This window comes from Hemiscyllium ocellatum, chromosome 5 (assembly GCF_020745735.1).
Source record: "Hemiscyllium ocellatum isolate sHemOce1 chromosome 5, sHemOce1.pat.X.cur, whole genome shotgun sequence".
NCBI classification, from domain to species: Eukaryota; Metazoa; Chordata; class Chondrichthyes; order Orectolobiformes; family Hemiscylliidae; genus Hemiscyllium; species Hemiscyllium ocellatum.
In genome coordinates, this window is record NC_083405.1 from 114,827,051 (window position 1) to 114,848,037 (window position 20,987).

At 42.0% G+C, this 20,987-nt stretch overlaps 1 protein-coding gene across 2 annotated transcripts in view; it reads left to right on the forward strand.

Annotated features, from left to right (window-relative positions):
* Nucleotides 1-20,987, forward strand: part of LOC132815831 (extended synaptotagmin-2-A-like) — a 219,472-nt gene that overhangs the window by 162,653 nt on the left and 35,832 nt on the right. For both annotated transcript variants that reach the window (XM_060825118.1, XM_060825119.1), the window contains exons 8-10: nt 8,744-8,864; nt 13,225-13,401; nt 17,813-17,895. In XM_060825118.1, the coding sequence (XP_060681101.1) occupies nt 8,744-8,864; nt 13,225-13,401; nt 17,813-17,895 (381 nt within the window). The remainder of the gene's footprint in view (nt 1-8,743; nt 8,865-13,224; nt 13,402-17,812; nt 17,896-20,987) is intronic.

Here is a 20,987-nt window from a genome sequence, read left to right on the forward strand (position 1 = left end):
ATTTGAGTTCATAGAAGGGATGTCTTAGTGCAGTTATGCAGAGCCTTAATGAGACCGTACCTGGAGTATTGTGTGCAATTTTAGCTTCCCCACCAAAGAACGGATATACTTGCTGTTGAGAGGATGTAGCAAAGATACACTTGTCTAATACCGGGGAAGGCAGGGCTGTCCTATGAGGACAGATTAGTTCGACTGATCCTGTATTTATTAATAAAAAAGTTGTTAACAAAAGAGTTTAAAAGAATGAGAGGGAATCTGACTAAAACTTATAAAATTCTAACATTGCTAGGCAGATTAGATGAAGGGAGGAGATTTCCCTGCTTGGGGAGTTCTAGAGCCAAGGTCACAGTCTCAGAATACGGAATAGGCTATTTAGGACTGAAACCAGAAAACATTTCTTTACTCAAAAAATGATCAGAATGTGGAATTTGCCACTATAGAAGACTGTAGAGGCAAGGTCACTGATTATATTCAAGAAAGAGATTGGAACTTTTTTCATATTAAAGGCATCAAGGAGTATGTAAGGAAGTGGAAATATGGCATTCAAGTAGAGGATTAGTCATGATCATATCGAAGAGTGGAACAAATTCAAGAGGCCAAAGTGACTAATCCTCCTCCGAAATTCTATGTTTCCTAGATTCACTTAAGCATGTGCTTTGTCAGCCTCATATTTATGTCTGTTTCCATAGTTAGTTTTCTGGAACTGTTCACCAGACTGTTATCAGATGATATACCCTACCCACATAAAACTTGTCTGACCAGGAGAGACTCCTGTTCTTACTGCCTGCAATAGATTTAATGCCAGGATTTACAGATTGGGAGGGAACTTATTTGGCCATGTAAAAAATGAGCCAGGACAAAAGGAAGAGAAAAAATAAATACAGTAACCATTATTAGAGAAAAATTGTTTGGGAAAACTAATGGAGCTAAAGACTGATAAATCTTCTGAACTTGATGAGATCCATATTAGGATATTAAAGTAAGTATCTGCAGAGATGGTGGATGCACACATAGTCATCTTCCCAGAATCCGTTGATTCTGAAAAAGTCTCAAACGATTGGAAATCTTCCAATGTAACACTGTTGTTTAGCAAGGGAAGGGGACAGAAAAGGGAAGGGAATGGGTATGGTATAGGCCAGTTAGCTTAACACCTGTTATTGGGAATATGTTAAAGTCTGTTATATGCTAAGGTGTAGCAGCAGAGCATTTTGAAATACAAAGAATGATCAAGCAGAATCATCGTGACATCATGAAGAGAAAATTGAATCTGACAAGTGCAGTAGAATATTTTGAGATACAAGCTGGATAGATAAAGGGAAAGCAGTACATATATTTGGGCTTTCAGAAGTTGTTTGATAAGATAGAACATAGTCATAGAGAAGTACAGCATGGAAACAGACCCTTTGGTGCAATTCGTCCATGTCATCAGATATCCTATTCTGGATCAGTGGTGCTGGAAGAGCACAGCAGTTCAGGCAGCATCCAATGAGCAGCGAAATCGACTTTTTGGGCAAAAGCCCTTCATCAGGAATATTATCTTGATCAGATATCCTAACCTAATCTAGTCCCATTTGCCAGCACTTGGCCATATCCCTTCAAACCCTTCCTATTCATATACCCATCCAGATGTCTTTTAATTGCTGTAATTGTACCAGCCTCCACCACTTCCTCTGGCTGCTCATTCCATATACGCACCACCCTCTGCGTGAAAAAGTTGGCTTCAGGTCACTTTTATATCTTACCCCATCACCCTAAACCTATGCTCTCTAGTTCTGGACTCCCACACCCTAGGTGGGGCAGGATCAGGCTGAGATAATGGGTCGGCCAGGGTAGTCAGACTTTTGTGGATCTCTGGTAGGTCCAATAAGGACAGGACCCCACCTAGTCGTCACCTTCCATCCTACCAACCTCCGGATGCATTGCATCATCTGACATTTCTGCCACTGACAAACGTGGTTAGCACTGCTGCCTCACAGCGCCAGAGACCGGGGTTCAATTCCTGACTCAGGAGTTTGCACATTCTCCCCGTGTCTGCATGGGTTTCCTCCGGGTGCTCCGGTTTCCTCCCACAGTCCAAAGATGTGCAGGTTAGGTGAATTGGCCATGCTAAATTGCCCGTAGTGTTAGGTAAAGGGGTAAATGTAGGGGAATGGGTGGGCTGCGCTTCGGTGGGTCGGTGTGGACTTGTTGGGCTGAAGGGAATGTTTCCACACTGTAAGTAATCTAATCTAATCTAATCTTTACCTTCAAGCCAGTTCTGTATTCCATGAGATCTAACCTTGCTAACCAGTCTCCCATGGGGAACCTTGTTGAACATATTACTAGATTATGTAGATCACATATACTGCTCTGCCCTCATCAGTCCTTTTTGTTATTACTTCACAAAATTCAATCATGTTTGTGAGACATGACCTCCCGCGCACAAAGGCACTATCCATAATCAGTCCTTGCGTTTCCAAATATATGTAAATCCTGTCCCTCAGGATTCCTTCCAACAACTTGCCCATCACATACATCAGGCTCACTGGTCTGTAGTTCCCTGTCTTGTCCTTACCACCTTTCTTAAACAGTGGCACTATGTTAGCCAACCTCCAGTCTTCCGGCACCTCACCTATGGCAATTGATGATACAAATATCTCAGCAAGAGGCCCAGCAATCCTTTCTCTAGCTTCCCACAGAATTCTGGGGTACACCTGATCAGGTCCTGGGGATTTATCTACCTTTATGCATTTCAAGACATCCAGCACCTCTTCTGTCATTTGGACATTTTTCAAGATGTCACCATATATTTCCCTGCGTTTTTTATCTTCCATGTCCTTCTCCACAGTCCACTCTGATGCAAAATACTCATTTAGTATCTTCCCTCATCTCCTGTGGCTCCACATGTATGTTGCCTTGCTGATTTTTGAGGGGCTCTATTCTCCCCCTCGTTACCCGATGGTCCTTCCATTACCCATTTTAGGCTTACCTTGCTGCTGCTCGTTCTTCTCAACAAAACGTGGTATTCACCTCGGCCCACTGTTAGATCTAACCAGCAGCCTTGCAGAAATGGTTGGAACAAATACAGCAGTGCCTCCCTGCCCCACTTGCCTAAACCCCCTCACTCAGCTCAACTCCCGGCAATTGCACACTCTTGCTGGTTGCACACTTGCTGGATCATCAAACATATTGAAGGCTGACATGGACAGATTTTTAATTGATAGGGAAATTGAGAATTGTGAGGGAAGAAGTGGAAATGAGAATTATCAGTTCAGCAATGATGGTGAATCGTAGAGCAAACTCTATGGGCTAAATGGCCCATGTTTGCATCGATGTCTTATGGTAATAAATGCGCTTTCCGTGGCTGTCAAATCTTGGCATGGGACTTGAACCCAGAGTTTCTTGTTCAGAGGTCTGGCTGCCAGCAATTGTTGCATAAGATGAACTATCTCATTGAATTTGATAATTTTTAAATTTATTCTTTCTTCAACCCTTTATCTAAAAGTGGATCGAGAGGTTTGGGTGCAACCAAAATCTTTCACTTATTAAGCTCACCTCCTGACTAATTTAGTAAATTTTTTACGGCCTTCATTCAAATCATTTTCCTGATTTTTCTGTTATTAACCTTGTTTATTTGTTGTACTCTGATAGCCTCTTCATTGTTTTCAAGCTCCTCTTGAACATCCTGTTACAACATCCTGAACATTACACAGTTCAGCAAATTAAGAATGATATGAGTTATGTTGGGATGTTTAATACAGCTACATTTGTTTGATTTGCTTATAATTAGGGATCAGGGCAAAGCAGTTCTTAAAATATCTGTAGCAATAAACTTTATTTTTCCTGCTTTAGCTTTGAGCTATAATTTAGCTTTCTGAATAACTTGATCATCAGCAAATTTCTGCTGTGTCATGGCAGATCAGAATTATTTTGGGCGTCTGATTAGTGGCACTCTAACTGGTCTCAAATTACGAGTTCAAATAGTGTTCACTTCGTAAAAGCATATAATTTCAACTCTGTATTCTATTAGACATTATCCATTGTGATACTCAGTATAAATCAGAATAAAGTTAAGAGAATGACATTTCAGTTGCAGCAACCTACATGGTTACTGATAGTGACAAAAGAAGTAAAATTCTCCAAGGGGCTCCATATAGGTTTCTGGTGCACTTGCTGGCTGTTTTAATTCAAATGCTACCATTCATCCAGTGTTATGAAGATATGGATGAACTTTTAAGAAAGTGAAGGACTTGACAAGTACACAGAGTGCTGGAGAATTTACAAAGCAATATTTTGATTAAGAACAAACAACAGTTCCCGACTCAGGTGACTGACTGACTGTGTGGAGTTTGCACGTTCTCCCCGTGTCTGCGTGGGTTTCCTCCGGGTGCTCCGGTTTCCTCCCACAGTCCAAAGATGTGCAGGTCAGGTGAATTGGCCATGCTAAATTGCCCGTAGTGTTAGGTAAGGGGTAAATGTAGGGGTATGGGTGGGTTGCGCTTCGGCAGGTCGGTGTGGATTTGTTGGGCTGAAGGGCCTGTTTCCACACTGTAAGTAACCTAATCTAATCTAACACTCACTGAGTGGTCTGGAGACAAAAACATTCGAATTTGGCCAATCAGTTTAAATTATACACCGAAAAATGCCAATTTCTAATCAAGTTTGAATTGAGTATATTGACAATATTTAAAGGCCAATAGCACAATCCGATGCTCTGGGGTATAAGACCGGGGGAAAATTGAACAGTTGGAGGAGAACTGCCAAGCCCAGCATGTACCAGACTGATTGATTGAAAAATAGCTCTCTCTTAAAAGTACCATTTTGATCAGTAACCTGTGATGCAGAAATTCCTAACCAGGAGAAAAGAAGACACAGAAAGATCTGAAGACAAGAACCTACAGCTGCCCGGTTTTGAAATAAGAAGTGTTGTTTTGTAAATCTTAATTGGGAGTTTTATTGGACTAGTCGTATAGAAGGGAAGGTAACAGGTTAGAACTAAATAATTCTTGGCCAGTCAAATTTTTACAGATTACTGTATAGGAAAAGTCTTTTCTGTGGTGTTGCTTTTAAATTTAGCAGGAGGGTTTACCCCATGTCTTAACACTAGTACAGATGTGGCAAAAGTGAGGACTGCAGATGCTGGAAATCAGAGTCTAGATTAGAGTGGTACTGGAAAAGCAAAGCAGGTCAGGAATGAAGGGCCTTTGCCCAAAATGTCGATCTTCCTGCAGGAAAATCGACGTTTTGGGCAAAAGCCCTTCATTCCTGACCTGCTGTGCTTTTTCAGCACCACTCTAATCTAGACTATTAAAGATGTGTCTGTGTATATTTCTGTTTAGGGATCAGTTGAAGGTGTTCTAGCTAGCTGGTACATTAGGTTCTTTGATTCAATGTTAAAATGTTGATCTAATACCAAGTGTGATAGTGAATATCATAATAGTGAGAAACAAAATATTCAGTCACTGTGCGCTGACTACTGCAAAGTATCACTTCAGAATTTGTGAAATAGATAAATGTAGTATGTCAAGGATGGTGTGGGTGCGTATGGTGGAGGACCATTCTGAAACCACTTCCTCATCTTTCTCAACTTGTTCACAGCCTTTGACATAGTTGATCATATCACCTTTCTCCTGCACTTATCTGGTGTCATCCAGCTAGGGGGGGACCACTGGTTCCATTCTCAGCTGTCCAATTGTAATCAGACATTCACTTGCAATGGCTTCTGTTCTTGCTCCTACACTATTATCTCCAATGTTCCCCCAAGGATCCATTCTTAACCCTTTAAGTTTTGTCCAGATACTTTCCATGAGCAACATCCATTTGAAGGTGCCTCACTATTTTTTACCTGTACTTGATGGTGCCCAGTACTGATTTTATGTGCTCAAGGCCTGGAGTGAATCTTGGGCTTGCAATTCTCAAACTTGGTGGCACAAATATCACTGACTTAAGTCTCAAGGCTGACATTCTCTGTTGTTCAGCATTGGATGAGCAAGAATTCCCAACCAACAAAATGACTGAAGCCACCTTTTTCAAACTCCTTTCCAGTTACTAGCCTCTCACTAAATACTTCATCGCACTCTCTGACAACAATCCGAAATTAAGCTAATATACGTTCGAATGTTTGCAACCTTTTGTGCCAAATTTGATCCTGAGATGAACTTCTTGTCTTGTATTTATAGTCACAAGACCATGTATTTTCATCTCCATATCATCACTCAACTTGTCTCATCTACTATAATAGACGCTTGTCACTTCAAGCCTTGATAGTTCAGTGCATTCCTGGCTGGCTATGTTCATCAAACTTGACATCATCCAAATGTGTTTGTGTCTTAATTTGCACCAACTCCTATTCCCACCCTTGTGCTTGTGGACCTACCATTGACCTCCAGTCTGAACCCTCCCTTTTTTATTCTCCTCCATTAAAAGTATCTTATGTATTTTTGGACTTGCAACTTGAATTAGGAAAGAAATCTGCTTTGAGCTGTTTTATTTTTAATCAACTTGTTTGGATATATTCTGACATGTCTATGACAAGTGGAACTTAAAACCAGATCTTTAAGAGCACACGTTCTACTTGCCATGTTATCAGAGGTTTAGGCCATCGTGAGTTTAATTGCTGTTTGGTCACAGGAGCTTAAAGTAAACAAACCAGTTAAAGTTGGAATGTGAAGAAGCCAGCTTTCAGCAAGCTTAATAGGGGGTTGCTGGAAAGCTAAAAGAAATCATAGAATTGTTGTGGGGCAGATGGAAGTTGATTGGCCAATTATGTCTTGGTAGGTTAAATTCCTTCGTCTCCGCCACATCTGCTCCCAGGAGGACCAGTTCCAATATCGTACAGCCCAGATGGCCGCCTTCTTCAAAGACTGCAGATTCTCCCCAGGCATGATCGACGATGCCCTCCACCGCATCTCCTCCACTCCCTGCTCCTCCGCCCTTGAGCCCCGCTCCTCCAACCGCCACCAGGACAGAACCCCACTGGTTCTCACCTACCACCCCACCAACCTCCATTTGCAGCGTATCATCCGCCGTCATTTCCGCCACCTCCAAACGGACCCCACCACCAGGGATATATTTCTCTCCCCTCCCCTATCAGTGTTCTGAAAAGACCACTCCCTCCTTGACTCCCTCGTCAGGTCCACACCTCCCACCAACCCAGCCTCCACTCCTTGCACCTTCCCCTGCAACCGCAAGAAATGCAAAACTTGTGCTCACACCTCCTCCCTTACTTCTCTCCAAGGCCCCAAAGGATCCTTCCATATCCGCCACAAATTCACCTGCACCTCCACACACATCATCTATTGCATCCGCTGCACCCGATGTGGCCTCCTCTATATTGGAGAGACAGGCTGCCTACTTGTGGAACGTTTCAGAGAGGACATCTGAGACACCCAGACCAACCAACTCAACCACCCCGTGGCTCAACACTTTAACTCCCCCTCCCACTTCACCAAGGACATGCAGGTCCTTGGACAGCTCCATCGCCAGACCATAACAACACAACGGTTGGAGGAAGAGCGCCTCATCTTCCGCCTGGGAACCCTCCAACCACAAGGGATGAACTCCGATTTCTCCAGTTTCCTCATTTCCCCTCTCCCCACCTTGTCTCAGTCGATTCCCTCGAACTCAGCACCGCCCTACTAACCTGCAATCTTCTTCCTGACCTCTCCGCCCCCACCCCACTCTGGCCTATCACCCTCACCTTGACCTCCTTCCACCTATCACCTCTCCAATGCCCCTCCCCCAAGTCCCTCCTCCCTACCTTTTATCTTCGCCTGCTGGACACACTTTTTCCTCATTCCTGATGAAGGGCTTATGCCCGAAACGTCAAATTTCCTGTTCCTTGGATGCTGCCTGACCTGCTGCGCTTTTCCAGCAACACATTTTCAGCCATTATGTCTTGGTGCCACTCTCTTGCCTTTACCCCATAATCTGCACATTTTTTTCATTTTAAACAATTTACTAATGTCCCTAAGAAAATTGAGCCTGCCTCCAACACACTTCCAGGCAGTGCATTCCAGATCCTAACTATCCATCATTGAAAAGGACTTTTCTTTACCTCACGTTTGCTTTTTTCTTAAAATACTTTAAGACTGTCTTTTGGTTCTCTATACTCTCATGACTGGGAATAGTTGCTTTCCATCTATTCTGAACAATCGCTCATGATTTTGTAAACTTGTTTTGTATCTTCTCTTATCCTTTTCCTGTCTAAGGGCAGATGAGTATAGTGTGGTCATAAAAAAAACTTAGTTTCTCATTGTGCAACTACGGGCACCTGGACAATCTGGCTTCCATTGACTTTGTCCTGCTTGTACTGTCTACTGGCCTCTAATTTCAAACAAAAGAAAAGTTCACTGTCTAGGCATCTGAAAGGTCTAGAAGTATGCAAGTTCCTGATATAGCACAGAATCAGGCATCATTCTTGAATATGGGGCTGTGCAATTCGTCGATGTTAAAGGTGTCTGTTGCATATTTAGTGCATAAAGTATTAAAATTCTGGTCAGTTTTCCAGATTGATTTGATTTTATTGTTGTCACATGTACCGAGGTAGAGTGAAAAGTGTTGTTTTGCTTGCTATACAGGCAGCTCTTACCATACAAACTACACTCGGGTAGCAGAAGAGAGTGCAGAATACAGATGACTTTTCATTGTTTTGAATTTGTAATTTCTTGTGGTAATATCATTATGAATTTCAAGTGTGTTCTGAATGGAATAATGCATGTATTTTGTATCTTGTTGGAAGTTTAACATTTCCATTTTTCTTCAGTGGCATGTCAGATACGATCATCCTTGACATTATTTCCAACTATCTGGTTTTGCCCAATCGGATCACAGTACCACTGGTTGATGAGGTGCATCTGGCTGAACTGCGTTTTCCTGTACCAAAAGTAAGTCTCGGTGTGTTGACTGGTTAGGACAATTGTTCTAGCAGAGTTAGAATAGGCATGATGAGCCAAAAGGCCTTCTATACAGTTAACAATGAGGAAAACTTATGAATATTAATTGCTTGGGCGAAAGTGTGGTGGTGCAGAGCTTTGGAAATGTAGCAGAATGTGAAAATATCATTTGATTTCATGAATGGAGTTAAGAGTGGTTTGCCTAAACTTGTGTATTGCATCTCATGTGGAAGGCATTGCAGTCTATCAGGGTTTACTCTTGGGTGTGAACATTTGGTTCCCCCAGGAGCCCATTGGAAAATCTCAAAACAAATTATGGGTTTCTTTTGGTAATTTGTATCTTTTTATTGGACAAACAAGGATATTTCGTTTGAGATATTTACATTAAAAAGTGGATGATACAAAATTCATTGAGATAGTCGAAATGGATCACAGACTTGACTCTCTCTCATTTTTTTCAGGCCTTTGGAAGCTTGAAATGACACACCTGGGACTTTCTATTTTGATAATAAGATTTGCATTTTGTCTTTCATGACCACAGGATTTTCCAAAGTTTTTTTTACAGCTAATGAAATGCTTTTGAAGTGTAGGCACCATGGTAATGTGGGAAGCACAGAAGGCAGTTTGCCTTCAATAATGGATAACGACCAAATAATCTGATTTTGTAAGGTTGATTGAGGGGTATTGAATGGATTAACTCTCCTATTTTTCATTGAAACACTGTCATGGGATCTATTAATCAGAATGTGAGGGCAAACAAAACTTTAGTTTTAAAGCATGACAGTGTTTCAAAAGTGTAGTGTTCATTCAGTAACCAACCATAGTTACCCAGGGAAGGTAAGGATAACATCAGATTGAAAGGAAAAAAATATACAATATGGTAAATATTGGGAACATTTTGAAAACCGTTGCCAATTGTTGGGAAGACTGTTCTAATTCACTAATAAACAGCCATCCACAGCAATCTGACTCAAATGTCCTCTGCCTTGCTAGACTATTTCATTCAGTTTGTACCATGTGCTAAGGAAAATAGTAGTAAATGGATAGACCATCTGGCATCAACTAAGGTATCCTTAACAGCAATAGTCCTGTCAACCCTGCAAACTCCTCCTTACTAACATGTGGGGCTAGTGCCAGAATTGGAAGAGCTGGCTCACAGATTAGACAAAAAAAAGCTTGATGTAGTCGTACTCTCCTTACACAAAATATCTGGGATACAACAATCACCATCCCTGGGTGTGCCCCATCCCACTGGCAGGACAGACCCAGTGAGGTGGAAGGACAGTAGTATACTGTTGGAAGGGAGCTGTGCTCAGAGTCTTTACTCTGGATCTGATGAAGTCTCATGGTGTCAGGTTAAACCGCTTCAGCTGATGGATTTGTGTTCCTCAATGTTGAACAGCACTTGATAATGGGACAGAATATATTCTGTGTAGGCGAACATAGAACAATACAGCTCGCTGAGCTGGAAGGTTCATTTTCAGACATTTCATCACCTTACTAGTAACCTCTTCAGTGAGCCTCCGGACAAAGCACTCCTGATGATTCCTGTTTTCTGTTTGTGTTTTTGGGTTTCTTTGAGTTGATGTCACTTCCTATTGTGATGTCACTTCCGATTGTGATGTCATTTCCTGTTGTTTATCTCAGGGGGTGATAAATGGTGTCCAAGTCAAAGTGTTTGTTGATAGAGTTCTGTTTGGAATGCCATGCTTCAAGGAATTCTTGTGCACGTCTCTGTTTGGCTTGTCCTGGGATGGATGTGTTGTCCCAGTTGAAGTAGTGTTCTTCCTTATCTGTATATAAGGATAAACAAACCTAACGTCATTTACAAAAATACCGTACAAGAACTGTAACAAACACTACATTGGGCAAGCTAGCAGAAAACTAGCCACCAGGTTACATGAACATCAACTAGCCACAAAACGACATAACCCTCTCTCACTAGTATCCCTATATTCAGGTAAGGAAGGATACATCTTCGACTGGGACAACACATCCATCCTAGGACAAGCCAAACAGACACACATGAGAATTCCTTGAAGCATGGCATTCCAACTGGAACTCTATCAACAAACACATTAACTTGGACCCCATTAACCACCCCCTGAGAAAAAGAACAGGAAATGACATCACCAACCCAAAGAAACCCAAACACATGAATAGAAAGCGGGCTACACCACCAGTGCTTCATTCGGAGGCTCACTGAAGATGTTACCTAGTATGGTGATGAAACATCTGAAAATAAACCTTCCAGCTCAGCGAGCAAACCTACATCCAGAACCTCAACCTCATACACAAATCTTCTCAAAACTCGCTAACAATACAGCGCAGAATAGGCCCTTCAGCCCTCAATGTTGCACTGACCTGAGAAACTCATCTGAGCCCATCCCCCTACACTACCCCATCATCATCCATGCGCTTATCCAAGGATTGACAATTGCACTATGGTACAAGAAGACATTCAAGTGGCAAGTTTGATATCCATCACCAAGAGTATCTTGACAGCACCACCACTGACTGAGTCCTAAAGGATGGAGCTACTAGATTCCAGGTGATGCTGGAACCAAAAATAGGGAGAAACATACTTGACTTCATCCTCACCAATCTGCCTGATGGACTGATTGCATCTGTTTAAATCAGAGTGGTGCTGGAAAAGCACAGCAGGTCAGGCAGCATCCTAGGAGCAGGAAAATCGACATTTTGGGCAAAAGCTCTTCATCAGGAATAGATTGATTGCATCTGTCCATTACCAAAATTGGTAAGATCACTGCACAGTCTTTGAAGAGATGAAGTCCCATCTTTAAGTTGAAAATAAGCTGTGGATCATCATCATCAGTTGATTTGTATTCCAACACAACTTGCAACCTCATATCCTGGCAAATCCCATTTTCTACTATTGCCATTAAGCCAGGCGTTCGGCCCTAGTTGAATAAGGAGTGTAGGAGGGCATGCCAGGAGCAACACCATGCATACCTAAAAATGAGGTATCAACCTGGTAAAGTGACAAAACCAGACTAGCATGCCAAACAGTAGAAGCAGCAAATGATAGAGTTAAGTGATTTCACAACCAAAGGATCAAGTCGAAGCTTGGCAGTCTTGCCACGTCTAGTCATGAAGGGTGGTGGACAACTAATGGATATATGGATGTTTTTGTGAAGGCAATTAGTGGAGTGCCATGGGGATCAGTGCTAAGTCCACTTTAATTTTATATATATTCAGGACTTGTTTGAGGAAAGTGAATGTACTATAGCCAAGTTTGCAAATGAGCCAAAAATTGGTGGGAGGGCAAGTGGTAAGAATGACAGGATCAGCAGAGGGATTATGCAGGTAAATTGCCCTCCTTATCCCAATTCTCCGTATTCTGTAGGTTAGCTAGTCCTCTATCCATGCTGCCCGAAATGTCAGTTCTCCTTCTCAGATGCTGCCTGATCTGCTATGCTTTTCCAGGACCACACTCTTGACTCTGATCTCCAACATCTGCAGTCCTCATTTTCTCCTAATATAGTACCTCCAACACTGGGCTCTTACCTTAAGCATCCTAATGTTTGGTACCTTATCAAACGCCTTCTGTAAATCCCAAAAAATTATATCCATTGCCTCCCTTTTATCCTGCTTATTACTTCCTCAAAGGATTGTAGTAAATTTTAAACCTGTTGTCAAATAGAATTTGTAGGAGATTCCAAGATCCCCTTCAAAATTCCATTTTACCTTCCATTAAACATTCCCAAAATGAAACTTTTAGCAAACTTGTCTATAATTATAATGATTTGTGTATGGGATTCCATGAGCATGACACTCACGTTTTTGCCTTGCCTAGAGAAATGTTTGGCATGAACCATATATGTGATTTTTAGACATCGGTTTGTGCGGATTTGATCTTGGGGGCATTTTTATTGCATATTGTGGCGAGAAAGAATGTTCAGCTAAGATTGCCGCATTGTTTGTTGAGTGAACTATCCTCAAAGTGAATGCATGAAGTACAGATTAGGAGAAGATCAAGGTCAATAGCAATAGCTTACTTGTTAATTTCTGCTGATCACTGTCAAACCGTATGTATGTAATATAATGGCAAGAGGAAAAGTATGAAAATCATTCTGTGCAAAGCTCTTGATACAAACATTGGCCAATATAATCACTTTCTTTGATCTCTTGCCTCCTTCCTGAGAATCAAAAATCTACATATTTGTTATCTGTGATGAAGGATTCATGATAGCTGATATCCTTGGAATTCTTCAATAAAATTTCTTAAGTGTAACCTCTCTTTAAAGTACTGTACTCTGTAATTATTCTGCTGGGTTGTGTATGTTACTGAAGTTTTATATTTAACAAATTGTGTTCCGTCTTTTATTAGGGGCTTTTGAGAATACACTTCATTGAAGCTCAGGATCTGCAATGGAAGGACAAGTTCATGAAGGGACTTGTGAAAGGAAAATCCGACCCATATGGCATTCTCTATATTGGTAACCAGATGTTCCAAAGTAAGACGATCAAAGAAAATCTCAATCCAAAATGGAACGAGGTTTATGAGGTAACCATCCTTACAAGAAGCTAAACTAATTCTTTTTTGTACAGGTCTAGATAATATTTCATTATATGACTGCCCACACTCCAGAACCCTTCAAGCACTTTTTCCCATCATCCAACACTTGGACAGTTTTAAGAGCAAGATTCTCATGATTAACATCAATTTGAAACCCACTGAAACATGTGGAGCTGCATTTTGCTGGCTCCACAGCAAGCTGTATTGGAGGCAAGCTAGTTTTAAAAGAAAATGGCCACGATTATGTAGTCAAAGGCATTTTTGTTTCCGGCCATTCCACTTTTCCCAAAGGCAAGAGAGCACACAGGCCTTGAGACTCACCAAAGTCTTATATGAGACCAATTAAACTCATTGTGGGCTTATTAAAAGTAATTTTCTCTCAATTTTGCAGGGTGCAGTAGCTATCAGTGTCAGCTGCATGGACCGTAGATGGAATTTTACCAGAAATCAGCTAATTGTCAATTTTGCAGGCTTTCATGAAGGGTTCCTCTCCAGTGGCACAGTGGTTAGCACTGCTGCCTCACAGCGCTTGAGACCCGGGTTCAATTCCCGACTCAGGCGACTGACTGTGTGGAGTTTGCACGTTCTCCCCGTGTCTGCGTGGGTTTCCTCCGGGTGCTCCGGTTTCCTCCCACAGTCCAAAGATGTGTGGGTCAGGTGAAGTGGCCATGCTAAATTGTCAGTAGTATTAGGTAAGGGGTAAATGTAGGGGTATGGGTGGGTTGCGCTTCGGCGGGTCAGTGTGGACTTGTTGGGCCGGAGGGCCTGTTTCCACACTGTAAGTAATCTAATCTAAAAACCCAAGCAAAGTTTTGCAGGCTGTCTACCCAAACTTGCCTCATTACCAATGCACCACGCTCTATGGTGCCCCGCTGTCGTATTCTTCCACTTGGCATAGGTGGAAATACTGGCCACCGCTGAGATCACCATGGATTTTAGGTGCCAATGCCAATTTTAAAGCCCAGCTATGACCCAACCAACACTGACAGTCCGTAGCTGCCCAGCATTGTTCCTGTCAGTTGCCCCAGACGCACAGGGCAGAGGAAAATTTGCATGCCGTTTTACTGATGGGGACTTGGAGGTCCTGGAATATGGAGGGTACATGCAGTTGCTGGCCGTGGAGCATGTGACTGAGGAAGAGTAAACAGTGAGCTGCAGTGTCAGAATACCACTGCTTTTTGAGTTCATCTAGTTTCTAACAAGAAATTTTGACCAAGTCAATGATGCCCATATCCCTTGATGGATTTTGTTTTAATGTACATGTGTGTTAAAACATTTGACCTATTTATCACCATAAGCTGATTGAAGTGGTAGTGAAATGTAACTCCGACAGTAAAGGTGTGAGCTTTATTCAGAGCCTTTATTGAAAACGAATAGCAAACATTGGATCATAAGATAGAGGAGCAGCTATGTTTCAGGTGAAGAGCAATGAACCACAAGGCAATATTCTGTTGCAAAATTATTCAACCTGTACACAGAGCAGATGGAAGGTCAGCTCTACTTCTGGGTCAAAAGTTATGGACAAGGACATTGCAAGCTTGCGATATGCCAATGACACATCAATACTTGCAGAACAGAAGAGACCCAACAAAATACTGTAGTTGAAGTGACATCTGAACATTTAGAATATGGATTGAGTATGAAGATCAAAATGACAAAACAATGGAAATAAGGAACACGTGAAAAGAAATGAGTGCGACAATAGAAGTGGATAAATCTGTTTAGGAGAAATGATTTTTTAAAAAGCGGTAGATGTGATGCTGATGTCACAAGAATGGTAGACATCGCCAGAAGCGATCTTGTGACGATGAAGAGTATGTTAACATCAGGAAATCTCAAGCTTGGGAAAGATGTAAAGATGCTGCATTCTGTCCATTTTGATGTATGCCTCAAAAACCTGTAAATAAATAGAGGTTTTTCTAATTGGATGTAATGACATATAGTTATAATTACGCATGCATACAACAATACAAATGTACAGGTGCTTGAAATTGTAAAAGAAAGAAAAACTTATCAAGTGACATTTAGGAAAAAAAGTGTTGCCATTTGGCCACTTGATCAGAGCTGAAAAGACACTGGGATATCTCAACAGGATAAAGTTCAGGACAACAGCAAAGAAGGGTTGACTTAAGCATAGCTGGAATATGGACATTAGGGTGATTGCAGGCAAACTGCAGTGCATCTCTGAGAATGATGTAAGATAGATCAGCATGACATACCATGACAAGAAAATTTCCTGGTAGGAGTAGCAGACTGAGTGAGGGTGAGGAGATGAAGAGCAGCAGGTTACACGTGGAAGAGAATGCTGGGCATCAGGAGACCAGAGGAGATGGACATGAGGCACAAATAAAAAGAAGGCACCATTCTGAGCAACAGAAAAATGCAAGCAGAGGCAAAAATACCTGTCGATGACTGAGAATTCTCTTGGCAGATGGTCACAAGGACCTGAGCATCAGTCACTTCAGCAGTATCTCCCAGGCAGCTCCACGGGGTTGCACTACCAATGTGACGGATGTCTCTTTCCTGATGCTGAGAAACACATTAGGTTCACAACCAGGACATTACATTGGAGAGGGCAGTAAGACCCATGCCTTATGGTGGTCTGCTGTATTCTCCATAATATGGTCCCTTTCAAGGGTGTGGACATTGAGGATGGTCATTTTCAGCACAGTGATAACTCATTGGAGAGAGAGTAGGAGCTGAAGGGGGAGGGAGTTGGAGGCAATGCCACTGACTAAGAACAGAGATGTCTCTGGTGTATGGTGTGGTGGCATCCTGCAACTTTCTAGAAAGAGGACCTCCCTGCTGCTTCATGGGTACCAGGCTTCTGCTTTTCTTCTGCGGTCTTAGGTCTTTATAGTACAGTGGCAAGCTTTGGCACAATCTTTCTTCCTTTGCCAGCAGCTTCAGTGCAGGCCTTAAATATCTTTAAACAGTTTAAATTCTTGTCCTTACATGCTTTGATAGGATATGAAATTCATGCAGCTATCAATAAAGGGCTAAGCTTTGAAAATATTGGGAGACTTCAGGGTTGGAGTTTATGGGGCCTGTGGTCTCTACCTAGCTAATGAGTCAGTGGAGAGGCTCACAATCCTGATAGCTGCCACAGACAGCTTAAGGCTAAGAACAGCGTGAATTATTTTTGTACAGAACAACAGTAGTGCAGGGGTATTGTTACTGGACTCATGATCCAAAAGCCCATGCTAATGCTGCAGGGGCATTTGTTCACATCCACTGTGACTCTGTTTGGAATTTAAATTGGTTATAATTCTGGAATTGAAATATTATCAGTAATGATGACCATGAAACTATCATCGGTTGATATAAAAACAAAAACTCCATCTGGTTCAGGGTAGGAAAACTGTTTAATAGATCTGGTTGACATGTAACTCCAGACCCACAGGAATGTAATTGACTTTCAACTGCCCTCAAATTTTCAAGCAATCATTCAGTCCAAGGCTAGTTGGGGATGTGCAATAAAATCTTGGTCTTGCTGGCGATACTCACATACCATGGAAGAATTTTCTGAAGTGAAACTCCTGTATCTCTCAGGAAGATGTCTGGCAGAATTAATTTGATCAGGTTTTGAAGACATCTGGAGAACAAGAACAGAGGTGGTACACTGGCTCAGTGGCTAGCACTGCTGTCTTACAGCGCCAAGGACCTGGGTTTGATTCCACACTAAGGTGACTGAGTGGAGTTTACACATTCTACCAGTGTGTCTATGGGTTTCCTCAGAGTGCTCTGGTTTCACCTCTGTCCAAGGGGGTGCATGTTAGTTGATTGGCCATGCTAAATTGCCCCTTAGGGCCCAGGGTTGTGCAGGTTAGGTGTGTTAGCCATGGGAAATAAGGCGATGGGTTTGTGTGGGAAGCTGTTCGGAGGATCAATGTGACCCTGTCGGACTGAATGGCCTGTTTCCACAATATAGGGATTCTATTATATTCTGACAAGAGTATATGCAGTTTTCATTTGAGAATAACATGATCTTTCACAATTTGAATTAAGAGCAAATGTGAGCTGGGCTTGAAGTTCTGGTTGGTTTTTTTTCTGGGCTAGCTGACAACTTGACATTTTGAGCCTTCACTTTAAGGACAATAACTAGGAGCTGAACTAATCTCAATTACTGCATTTTCTGCAAAACAAAGACACTAAATGATCAAACGACTGGACAGAAAGTGAGCAATGTGAGAGGCTGCAGTGCTGCTCTGGACTGTTATAAGCTAACACTCGCTTTTATATTTAAGTGATGCAAGAAAATTTGGTCATTTCCAAATAACAGATTGGTATTTGACGCGAGACTTTCCAGACCATAAGTAGCTTCAATAACTTGTCTGCAGATTGAATTGATATAATATTGTTAGGTGTATTTCAATATATTTTAAAATTGTAATTATAGGCACTGATTTATGAAAATCCTGGTCAAGAACTTGAGATTGAACTTTTTGATGAAGATCCAGACAAAGATGATTTTCTTGGCAGGTAAAAGAAATTAAAGTTTTGGTTTTTGAAAAAGAAATGACTCCCTGCAATATGTTCTGATGAATTAGTGATGTTTCTGTGTTGAGCTGCATCTTTAATGGGGAGGGGCAAAGGTGGTTGGTATATCTGAGCAATTTCACAGATCAGTGGAATGAGGTGGCCCACAGTCAAGGCCAAGGCAAAGGTTCTTCATAAGGTGTGGTGAAGGTAATGGAGGCTAACATCTTGGTTGACGGGGAGAGAATTTAACTGCTTTGCACTGCTGCTGCTCAGTGATTTTTGTCGGAGATGTGCAGGGCAAGTCATTGAGAAAGATGTGTGGACGTGACTAAAAGGATGTGGTTTTGACGAATAACCGGGGAAGGTGGGACATTCTGTTTCCTTAGAAATGTGTTGAAAAGAAACATAAGAAAAACAGGAAGTGGTGTCACTTTTTGTATTTATCTACAGAAACAGGTTAAATGATACAATTTTAAAGGGTTTGCAAAACCAGAAAAATATGGGAGACTTGTGCATTCATCATAGGAAGTGAAAAGATTGATTAATAAAACAATCAACAATGAATGAGGGATCTAGGCATAAGTAGAGGCATGTAGTTTTAAAAAAAAAGTCAGGCAGTGACGCTAGATCTATATAAAACATTTGTTTGAACCCAGCTGGAACATCATGTCCAATTTCCCTCCTCCAATACAGAGATGTACAGTGTTTGTGTCTCTCCTTGCTTTCTCTCTCTCGCGTGCGCACACACCCTCTCACACCCTCTCTCTCACACTCATTTTATGAACGTTTTGGAGACGGTACCGAAGAAATTTAGAGGATGGTTCCACTGACTAGGAGTTTACAGTTACGTGGCTAAGTTTGCTTGCTTCAGGGAGGATTGAGAGAACGCTTCATGTTGAAATAACGAAAGATGAAGGGTTTGTATTCAAGTGACAGTTTTAAGGTGATTGACCACAGAACCAGAGAGAATAGGAGGAGAAACTTTTTTGCACAAATAATAGTCTGTATTACTATGCAGTTGTCGATCCCGTTTCCCTCTTATGCGTGGTCCTGCAATTCACGCATACGTAGTGCGAGATTTATTCCCATGCAAGAGATGCCGGCAGTCAGCAGACTTTGTTTGTAAACTGAGACTATTGAAATTAGGCTGCTCAGCAGTGACACTTGGTGGCCAAAACATGCAACATTATGCACAATAAATTTTTAAAATCTTTTCTCTCAAAATTGAATGCAAGAGCTGTAGTTTTAGCAGCTCCCTTGACAAAGCTCCCTCTGTTGAAAAGTTATATCATGGCACTACTGCTGACCGAATAGGTGCTACTGGTGAAAATAGAGATATTTGGGTTTTCCCATTGATGAAACCTGATAGGATTTTCCAGTGTACAGAGGAAACTCGATTATCCAAATAACCAATTATCCAAAGGAGATCACAATGTCCTTATAGAAACATTACGTCTCTCTCTCTCTCTACACTTTCCCTGGAGTTCTACACAGGGGTGTACCCTAACCTCCTCCCACGTGCCCCTTCCCAGGAATAGTCTCTCCAACATTGTTGTATACAGACAAACATGGAACCTGTCAAAAATTTGCAGTAAAATGTGTGTGTGTCTGTGTGCTACTTGGAGACTTATGGTAGATGCAGTCCAGATGCCCGGGGTGGGGGGCTCATGCGTTTTGTGCTGGGGAACTGTGTTGGATGGAGTTGGGGGTGGGTTGGACTGGATTGGGGGACAGGGGCAGGCTTGGATGAGGTTGAGGGTGCAGTTGGACCGGATTGGGAGCAGGGGGGGGTGGGGTGGGGTGGGGCAGGGTTGGACCAGGTTGAGGGGAGGGGGGCTGCGGGTTGGGAGTGGGGGAGCAGGTTTAGAGCAGGGGTGCGTGGTTGGACCGGGTTGGGGGCGGGGTCTCGTGCGCTGCTGCAGTCTCCTGAATAGGGAGCACTTTAAAACATTGAGCCCCAGAGGAAAGGCATTTAATCAATTTTCCGAATAATCAATTATTTGAAGGAAATAGTGCCCACCCATCACATTTGGATAATCGCGTTTCCGCTGTATACTGAAGTGAAATGTGTGCCACTTGTGAATTTTAATGTGTTGCAGATTTGAATCTTAATAATGTGAGCAAGTTATGTATTTTCCGCCAGAGTTGTTGAAGATAGGTCAATTATTTTAAATTGTGCCTTTGCCTTATACCTGATATATATTCCAACCCTTAGTTAATGATTGGAAATGAGAAGAGTTGTTTTTAGATTAGATTAGATTTTGTTAGTATGTAGCTGTAAAATGCAGAGAGTGATAAAGAAAGAAATTACATTTATGAACCCTTTGGCAGAAACATTATCTTAGAGATCAAATCAGATTCCACTTATAGACCAATTAGCAATCTTCTCTCCTACACCATATTAATATTGATTTATCTTGTGAATTGTTGTGCTGAGTGCAAGAATGTCAAATTTCAACAAAATGTAGGACCTTCCTTCTCAGAAAATAAATCACATGATCTCTTGTAAGTTGAAATATTTAACATTGCTCCAATCCTGTATTGGTAAATGAAAATATTAAAATAAAAAGGAAAAGAAGTGGCAATTTTGCACATACCTTTCATTTGAGTGGCACAGTGGCTCAGTGGTAACACTGCTGCCTCATAGCACCAGGGTACCAGCTTTGATTCTATCATTGGTCAGTGTGGAGTTTGCACATCCTCCCCTTGTTTACGTGGGTTTCCTGAGGGTGCTCCAGCTTCCTCCCACAGTTCAAGGTTGTGCAGGTTAGGTGGATTGACCATGCTAAATTGGCCGTAGTGTTCAGGGATGTGCAGCCTAAGTGGATTAGTCATGGGAAATACAAGGTTATGGGAATGGGTGGGGGTTGGGTCTGGTGGGATGCCCTTTGGATTGTTAGTGTGTTACTCGATGGGCCAAATGGGGAGTTTCACACTGGGGAGTTTGTGATTCTGCTAACACTGACATCTTGATCATTGCAGACTCTTTCTCCTGATGACCTACCTTAAACCCTCTCCTATCCCTAACTCACATTTTTAATCCTCCAACTTTTAGCCTCTAATGCTCCCTGATTCACCAGTTCACTGAATCT